General features: G+C 51.2%; 1 protein-coding gene across 1 annotated transcript in view; it reads left to right on the plus strand.

The window, feature by feature from the left end:
• Positions 1 to 247: 247 nt before the first annotated feature.
• LOC306920656 (uncharacterized protein) overlaps positions 248 to 9,692 on the plus strand; it is a gene marked incomplete at its 3' end in the record, with an annotated part of 104,310 nt that continues 94,865 nt past the window's right edge. The window contains exon 1 of the mRNA XM_079497465.1: positions 248 to 3,606. Coding sequence (XP_079353591.1) covers positions 715 to 3,606 — 2,892 coding nt within the window. The 5' untranslated portion in view covers positions 248 to 714. The remainder of the gene's footprint in view (positions 3,607 to 9,692) is intronic.

Below are 9,692 nucleotides of genomic sequence, written 5' to 3' on the forward strand. Positions count from 1 at the left end.
TCAATCACCGGCTGGCTACTACAGTAGGCTACAGTATAGGCTGCTTGAACTATGTGCTCATAATTCGTGCAGTTATTGGGGGGCTGGCAGTGGCAGGGGGTGGAGGTTGCCTTTGGGGTGTCTGTCTGTCTGTGAACGGGGTCTGAATTGGGAGATGGCGCTGTGTACAGTCACAGTGTGAGCGTGGAGGTTGCCTTTGGGGTGTCTGTCTGTCTGTGAACGGGGTCTGAACTGGGAGATGGCGCTGTGTACAGTCACAGTGTGAGCGATCGCAGCCAAAAAGTTAGCAGAGTGAGCGCAGGGCAGGCAAGGGAAGTTCGCTGGAGAGGCGACCCCGTGGTTCCAAGTCTTCCTCTCGTATTACCCACGGATTTCCAGTGCAATCATGCGGACTGCAGACTTCAGATAGCGAGGAATTCTCGGCTGTGTTTCGGGCCGGGATCATTTCAAAGAGTTTTCTTCATGTAACAGCCGGACTTAACGGATTACCGCTTCTCTGCTGCTGCTGCTGCTCCACGCTGTTGTCGTTTCAATGGATTGGACTATCGTATATCTCTTATCATTCAGTGAGTAACTTTGAATAACATTGATTGTCCCGGTCGGCGCTTCGCTGCCTAGAACAAGCAAGCGTGTCCGTAAGAATGACCTAACCGTAGATTTGATATCATGTAGTCAGTCTACAACTTGTTGGGTGTTGTTTTTTTTTTTTAAACAATGAACTCCCCCCGTGACACGGACCTGCAGGCACCCTTATCTCGGAAACACCGACTCATGGCTGCAGCAATGCCCGGCGAGGAGAGCCCACTGCCCGGCGGCAACACTTCCAGGGGCGACCGGAACGGAATCATGGGATTATTGGTGCACTGTTTCATATGTGGAAGCGGCGTTACGCCCGGGAAGGAGCTGCGATTGCTGGTCAAGCCGAATCCAAAGGAGAACGGTCCGTTTTTCCCGTTCCTGCAGAGCCAGGAGCCAGCCCCGGGCGCGTGCGAGTTGAACCCGGACGGACATGCGCTGGTGTGCGCCGTGTGCCACTGCTTTCTGGCGGAGCAGTGGAACTCGTTCGAGCGGAGCCGCACGCCCGTGGAGAAGCGCATGTACTGGCTCAAACGGCCCTACCAGTGCGACTCCCGGCGGGTCCCGCAGGAGTGGAACATCTCCTACGACCTGGAGAGGAGGATCAGTGTCGGCAGCCAGAACTACGAGGGCGCGGAGTCCGATTTCTCCTCTTTCTCCGACAACGATAACATGTCGGACCAGGAGCTGGATCTGGTGGACCGGAGCGGCGGAGGAGGAGGAGGAGGAGGCAAGGACAAGTGCTTAAGGACGTCTGGCAAAGCGCCAAAAGAAATTAGCAAGAAAAACAACAACAACAACAGTGCAATCAGTGTTAAAAACAGCCCGGACTCCCAGAGGGCAGTCCGGTACCCCGTGGGTGTGTATGGGGCACAGGGTTCGCCGAAAGCGGATAGCGCTCCTCTGCCTCCGAGGCGCGGTGTTAAAATGATAAATCATGTTGTCTCTCAATCAGAGTCTCTCCTCATGGCAAAGGCCCAACCAGAGAGGATCCCCCAGCGGCGCTACGGCAGCCCTCTCCCCGACACACCTGTGCAGGACAACGGGATCATTATGCGCAACAGGCAGTGGCTGCAGGCGGACGGGAATGTCAAACACTCGGAGCCGCGTCAAAGCCAGCGAGCCGCGGACGCTTCTTCGGCCAGACATCAATCATCGCTGCTGCTGTACCGAGGAGGAGGAGGAAGAGGTGAGGATCTCGCAGACGCTGCATTGTTGTCACCTGTTGTTGGCGGGTCCGCTGTCATCTCAAAACGTGACATCATGGCCAGGGAAGGTAACACTCACTCGGACAACTCGGAGGACGAAATCAACATCACTAGTGATGACGACGACAACACGTATGACGGCAAGTTGCGACCAACAACAACAACAACGGCCCACCTCAGAGCGACCAGGGACCCCGCGGGGAGGAGCAATGCCGCCGGAAATGTCGTCATCACGGAAGGCGGTCCTCCGAAGGAGTGCGTCTGCTTCATCTGTGGCGGCGGACTGCGCCGGGACGGGCGTTTCACTGTCAGCGTCCAGAAGCAGGAGAGGGCCCAGAGCGAGCCCTTCTTCCCGTTCCTGTGGCTCCACTCACCTCCCCGGGGCGCCGTGCCCATCAGCATCGCGGGCACCACCCTGGTGTGTGGCAGCTGCCACGCATCCCTCATGCAACAGTGGCAGGGCTTCCAGCGGGCGGACGTGCCGGTCCTGCAGCGCCTTTACGTGGTGCCCCTGAACCCGTCCGCGAGTGCCGGCGGGCACCACCAGCCTCCACCTCCTCACCACCACCACCACCTCCCTCCCCACGAGCGGAGGGCCCTCGAGCCGCAGGAGTGCACTGCCGCGCCCCCCGAACCCAAGGCTTCCTCTCATCCTCACGAGACGTGCTTTCTCTGCGGCCAGGAGTGCGGGAAGGACGCGAGGGTGGCGTACGCGCAGGCCGGCGTGGGTAAGTCCCGCGGCGCCATGTACTTCCCCTTCATCGGCCTGCTGCCGTGCCCGCCTAACGCCCGGGGCGTGAGGAACGGCTGCGTGCACTGCTGCCCGCCGTGCCACGGCATCCTGGAGGACATATGGGCGGCGTATCGCCTCAGCCTCAGCGAGGACCTCATCACCTCCGTCAGCTCCTTCCTGGTCAGGTACCATGCCGGCATGGCCGCCGCCGCAGGGGGGCTGGGACTGTCCCTCTCCTCCCAGACGGGAGTGACCTCCGTCTCGTCCAGGCCCGGTGGCGGCGGGGGGTCGGTGTCGGTGTGCTACCTGTGCGGGACGGAGCTGCTGGGTCCGGGGGCCGGGGGGGAGTTCCAGCTGCATGTCAACCCTCCGGGCCGCTGCGGCGAGCGGGAGCCCTTCTTCCCCTTCCTCACCGTCCACCCGCCGGCGCCCCGCGCCAAGCCGGTGGACGCCACGGGCCTGGTGTCGGCCTGCCTGCTCTGCTACCACGACCTGCACGCGCAGTGGGCGCAGCACGAGAGCCAGGGCACCTCGGCGACGGGCACCTCCTCCACCCCGCAGCCCACCACCAGCTCGCCGTGGGCGCGCCAGTACAGCTGCGAGGCGTTCGCGTGCTTCTTCTGCCGACGGGAGCGGAGCAGGCTGGACGGAGGCATGTGCGCCGTCACCGTGGCCAGGCTGCCCGTGTTCCTGTATGCGCCGCGCGGCGCGCGCACGCTCCTGGTGGACGACGGACGCAGGCTGGTGATTGGCTCGTGCATGGACTGTAAGGCCATGGTGCAGGTGGGCCAGAACATGCAGGAGACTCAGAGGGACAGGGAATACGCCGCGCGTGAAGCAGGGAACATCAGCAGGGAATATGCTGCGCGTGAAGCAGGGAGCAGCAGCAGGGAATACGCTGCGCGTGAAGCAGGGAGCAGCAGCAGGGAATACGCTGCGCGTGAAGCAGGGAGCAGCAGCAGGGAATACGCTGCGCGTGAAGCAGGGAGCAGCAGCAGGGAATACGCTGCGGGTGAAGCAGGGAGCAGCAGCAGGGACGCAAAACTAACGGAATCCACCACGCCGCCGCCACGACCCCCCAAGCACAAGGTAAGACGAAACAAACTGCGACGCACGAGTCCTGAATTCTAACCAGATAACGGTACAGATGCATTGTTGTGACATATGAAATGATGACATAATTTGACCTTTGCAGCCATCTAGCAGTGCTAGTGACCGTAGCAGTTTGTTTTTTTTGGCCAGGTATTTGTTATCCTGTCATAACTGAAGGCCGCTTGGACAGTTACGCTATGGGATAATAGTGAACAAACTAGTTGCTGGTGCTATTTGGCTCAAAGGGGCTTGTATCTTCTCTGACTTCACTGAGTATTTCTATTGTATGTGTGGTGTGGATTCTGTAGAGTAGAGTTTGTATGTTTGTGTGTGTGTGTGTGTGTGTGTGTGTGTGTGTGTGTGTGTGTGTGTGTGTGTGTGTGTGTGTGTGTGTGTGTGTGTGCGTGCGTGCGTGCGTGCGTGCGTGCGTGCGTGCGTGCGTGCGTGCGTGCGTGCGTGCGTGCGTGCGTGCGTGCGTGCGTGCGTGCGTGCGTGCGTGCGTGCGTGCGTGCGTGCGTGCGTGCGTGCGTGCGTGCGTGCGTGCGTGCGTGCGTGCGTGCGTGCGTGCGTGCGCGCGTGCGTGCGCGCGCGAGCGTGTGGCAGCAGAGCGCTGGGACAGATCAGGCAGGGGCCAGGCATCTACACAGCTTGCTGTACATGATTTAGTCAAACAAACATTTCCATCAGAATTCCTTTCTGTAAACAAGACCATGGGATGTCGAGGCCAAGGCCAGGACTTTATTTTTGCCATGCACACACACACGTGCACCGGGCCCGCGTGTGCGTGTGTGTGTGTTTATTTATCTGAGTGAGAGTGAGTGAGGATTAATGCTGCATTTAGGCTCCGTCGTACGATGGTGTCTCATGCTGATTATCTACAAGCTCTCACGTGACACAGTCGTACGATGATGACATATAAAATGGTTCACATGACGCCACGGGTGTTTTTCAAAGCAGCATTGTATTGCTGCTTTGTTTAATAAAAAGCATTTTTATCTGAGCTGTTTCTTTTGCCATTGGCTTTCAACTACGCGCCCCTATCGGTCGGGTAGGTGTGTTGCCCTCTGATACACTGGGTGTGCTCGATATAGGCACGCTGACCGCAATACATACAACTATAATAGGCTCCCGGACCGGTGTGCGTTCTGTGAGTTTTCTGAACGCACCCCGTTTGAGAAAAATAGCCGGGGCGCTCGGATAAACATGTCGTTTATTTAACAACGCAGAATAAAGCAATGCTAATCTCCGTACCAGGACATTTCTAACACCTGTGGCACACGTGGTGAGGACTTTATATTTGAAATCTGAATGTTTATGTACACGTTCTTCTCTCTGTAAATGCAGCGATCGCGTGGAACAGGCGTAAGTTAAGCCATGACTGTCATGATTGTGACAGTCATGTTCCAGGGCTAATATAAACCATGCAGGCTTATATGTCTCAATCTGTGCTGGACAGCTTGTTTTGGAGATGAGTGTATTCTCTCTGGTGCTATTTATATATAAGTGAGATCAAAGTGGGTATTTCTAGACCGGAATGATCTGGACTACATGGTTTCATCCAGTCAGTGTCAGAACCAATGGTCAGGTGACTTTATTTGTAGGCAGGTTTGGTCTAATATTACTAGTAGACAAGGCATCCATCTTGACATGCATTACACAACTGGTGGTGGAATTGGCGCAGGGGTAGAGTGGCTGGATGGTAACCGCAAGGTTGCCAGTTCAAACCCGGGCTCCCCCAGAGTTAGTGTCAAAGTGTCCTTGAGCAAGACACTGACTGAACCCCTAATTGCTCCTGATGTGCTGGTTGGTGCCTTGCATGGTTTCCGCCGCCATCAGTGTATGAATGTGTGTGTGAATGTGTGAATGTAATGCACAATCTATCTGTATCTATCTGACAAGAATAGACAAACATGATCAAGTTCTCAAGTGCTCAAATGATCAGGATGAAATAAATAAAAAAAACATACACTGAAATAAGTTACCACTATAGAATGAATTATGTACAATCAATGCGGGTAAAAAAAATATTACTTCTATATTGCATCTGTAGGCTACAAACATTGCTATGTCTTGTTCATCCGAATGATATGGCTTCTGGAAGTTATTTTTATACCGCTTTGTTCTATACGTCTTTGTCTATAAACCTTCCATCCAGAAGTTAAGACGTTGAAAGATGAAAGTGAAAGCGCTTCCTACGATGTGAAACCAATCGTTCATTAGATATCAAACGATATGCAGGAGGCCTCCTCGATGTAAATCATGTTTCCCAGGCCTGACGGCTTCTCTATATATATGTATGTTCCCCGACTTGGCAGGAAAAGAGCGCGCTTTGGTCGCTGAGCCTTTGGCCTGCATGCGAGAGTAAATCATTACTACAGCGCAATATATACACACAACACAACGGTTTTAATATACACGAGCCGGCAGGGTGATGTTGTAATCTGTGACTGTGATGTGTGTTGATGCTTGGCTTGCTTGCGTTAAGCTTGGTGGTCCAGCTGGACAGGCTCTCACTGAACGGCACACACTTGCTCGGCAGAGAGACCCTCTTCTGTCATTCTCAATTCTCTGTTAATTCCTCTACATTCTCTTTGTTTCTCTACTGTCAACGAGGGTCGGGGACTCGGGGTGCAACACTTAATCGAACTGATTTAAAGGTTTCGTGACATCAATTTCAATAAAATAATTGATTTGTGTGTGGGGGGGCGGGTTCATTTAGCTTATTGTATTTCTAATTCGTTTTAAATATTACGGAAATAGCCAATTGACATGTTGTGGGGGCAGTGGAGGGGTGGCTGTGTGAGGCACACTGGCACCCGGCACCCGGCACTGGCACCCGGGGCCGAAAGCAAGATTGACAGCTCCACAACACGGTAGGCGCATGATTACCAAACTTCCTCGCAGGAGGACAAGAGATGCTGCATCGTACGGCGTTGTTGCGCCCCGAATGTGGCATGCTTCTGAAGTTCAGAACGCTTGGGCGATGCGCCGTGAGCTTGTGGATCGTCTGTTTTCGGCACACGAGTCGACACCGTTGTACCACAAAGTAAATCTGGCAGAACGTGCACACATCAATGCCTGCCAGGCTGCCAAGTCTCAACAATACCATCACTGGTTGGCTTGTTATTGTGTTTTCAGAACGTCATTGTTTAATAGTTGTGACTCAACACTATTACAATTTACAATTTACAATTTAGGCATTTAGCAGACGCTCTTAATCCAGAGCGACTTACATTAAGCAAGAACAAAAAGCATGGGAATACATCACATATGTAAAAATGCATTTATCGCAAAACATGAGCTACCTCTAATGTTCTCATTGTTAAAATAAAATGCTAGTATTTACTATTGACTTGTAACTTAAACAAAAACATAGTTTTCAACTGGGAACAAAATCACACCCATTTGAAGTGAGGGGTGCTCTTATTGTACATCATCATGACTTAAAATAGTCACTCGTGCTGGGGGCACGGTGGCACAGTTGGTAGTGCTGTCGCCTCACAGCTAGAAGGTCCTGGGTTCGATTCTCGCTGGGGACGCTGTGGGCGCTGGGGGCGTGTTCCCTCCTCCGCGTCATCAGTGCCCATAATCCTGGTCTCTAAACTACCTCCCCCTGGCCAGCCGGGGCGCCTGATGGAGGGGAAAGGAACTGGTCGGAAAAACGTGCTCCTTCCGGCCGAGGAAATTCCCCCCTGTCAGGTAAGAAGAAGCAGCTTGGACTCCTCATGCATAGAAGGAAGCATGAGGTCAGTCCGCTGCCCCCCCTGGTTGGCAGAGGAAGTGTAGCGCCCAGGATTACATTAGATAATTGACATTGGGTGAAAAAAATCGTGGGATAAAGATTATATATAAAAAAATCACACCCGTGTGAACTGAGTGGTGTAAGGTTTTATATAGCATGATCAGCTGTGGTCTGACGTAATGTCTGACGTAATGAAATCACACCCGGATGTGATTTCACAACTGGCTTTTTTTGTGCAGAAAAAATGAGCATGGTTGCTACGGTCATCCAGTTCACCCGGGTGTGATTTAATTACGTCAGAAATTATTTTGAACATAGCAACCATGCTCATTTTTTTCTGCACACAAAAGCCAGTTGTAGGAGTGGTTTACACCACTCAAAAAAGAATAGTCACTGCCTATAATTTGAGTCATATGTTTTACATTTTGTTTACCATTGCTTTGCAAAACAATGCCTTTTACTGCTTTTTATATAGAAATAAAATTGACATTATGCATAATTAAGTTCAGCCTTTTGGCCCGGCCCTCCAAAATATTTTCTGTTTCTCATTTGGCCCCTTGGGAAAAATAATTGCCCACCCCTTGATCTATCTTGTTCTGGTTCCATTTCCAATGCCACCTGTACTCCATCTATCTTGTTCTGGTTCCATTTCCAATGCCACCTGTACTCCATCTATCTTGTTCTGGTTCCATTTCCAATGCCACCTGTACTCCATCTATCTTGTTCTGGTTCTATTTCCAATGCCACCTGTACTCCATCTATCTTGCCCTCTCTTTTGAAAGTGTTTTTATGTCTTGTTTTGACTGTTCAAAATAATCAAATCTCAACTTTACCCGGCGACTGCAGAGTCTGCAGCGCTAACAACTGTTGACGGCCACACCGGACAGACCGGAGCAAATACGTCTGTACTATGTAACGTGCAGCCAGTAAGCAGCCCAGTTTAAACACTCTCTTTCCAGCGGGCGCCGTGAAGGGCCCTTCACAATAAAGCGTCTCCCTTTACCTCCCAATGAACAACATTTATACACTGCTTATTATTGACAGGAAATGTAGTCTTAGTCGTGGTAACTTAACAGCGTGTGTTTGTGGGAGAGAGAGCCAGAGAGAGGAAGAGAGAGAGTTTACAGTTTACTACCACGGCAGGAGCGGCCAACTAAATCTACTTTGATGTAGTTGATACTGTCCTTATGACTGATTTTACACTTGCTGAAAATAGCCGATCTACAAGCCGATCTGCTATTTTCAGCACACAAACCAAGTGTATAATGACTTATACTGGATCTCTTGTCCACTAGTCCCTTCCTAACATTTTAGTCTATAGTTTATATTTGTTGACGAAATTGTCAATATATTTAGTCTCAGTTTAAGTCATCATAGCTTAGTTTTCATTTAGTTTCCATTTAGTTTTCGTCATTGAAAAAAGGTAGTCGACAAAATAGTTTTTGTCATAGTATTAGTCGGCAAAATCAACACGGGCGATGGATGTGTCAATGCAGAGCCGTGCGGAGTCTCTCAGAGGAGAGGACAGCTCACTCACACGGCAGACGCCTCATAGGGGGGAGAACATCTGTGGATGCCATTCACACTCTGCAAGCTCAATGTGTCACACAGTGACACACTCACGCACGCACGCACGCCAGCTGTCTGGGAGCTCTCCCCTGTTCACTTATAACACGTTGACTGCGTTATAAATTAATCTTTAACTCCCGTTCCCTGCCCGTGTTTTCACTAACCTTTGAAGAATCGCAATTGTACCTCCATTTTCATGAAAATCCGCCTGAAAATAGCCTCATCGTTTGTGTTTGAGTTGAAAAATCCACCACCGCGGCGATCCGAAACAACAACACAGAACAGAGAGAGATGGATGTGGCCATTATTATAGGCAATGCATTGAGCCTCAATTTCCCAGAATCCCTAGGAATCGAGCGTCAGTGGGGTTTTTTTCCGGTCACGTGATCCAAACGCGTGACGTGTCACGGATGTCCAACGGAAACCCCCGTATGTCTTAAAAGTTATCAAAAAACGGCAAATAAAACATATAAACAAAAGTCGGGAATAGCGTGATCCGCAGGGAAAGTGTACATAAAGTGTACATACTTTCGCTCTCTTGCCGTCTTTCAATCTATTTACGTTTGTTTCTCTTTTTCTTCCACTCCTATTTTGCTCTGTCTCTCAAGTACACACTGTATACTGTATGTCTACACAGACGTTAAGCCACGGTCCACAGATGACAGAGTATTCTCTCTGAGTATTCAGAGCAGTGTAGCATTTTGTCGACTAAAACCATGACAAAAAATGATCGACTACCTTTTTTCACTGATGAACTAAATGAAAACTATAA

This window comes from Electrona antarctica (assembly GCF_951216825.1).
Source record: "Electrona antarctica genome assembly, chromosome: 3".
Lineage (NCBI taxonomy): Eukaryota > Metazoa > Chordata > Actinopteri > Myctophiformes > Myctophidae > Electrona > Electrona antarctica.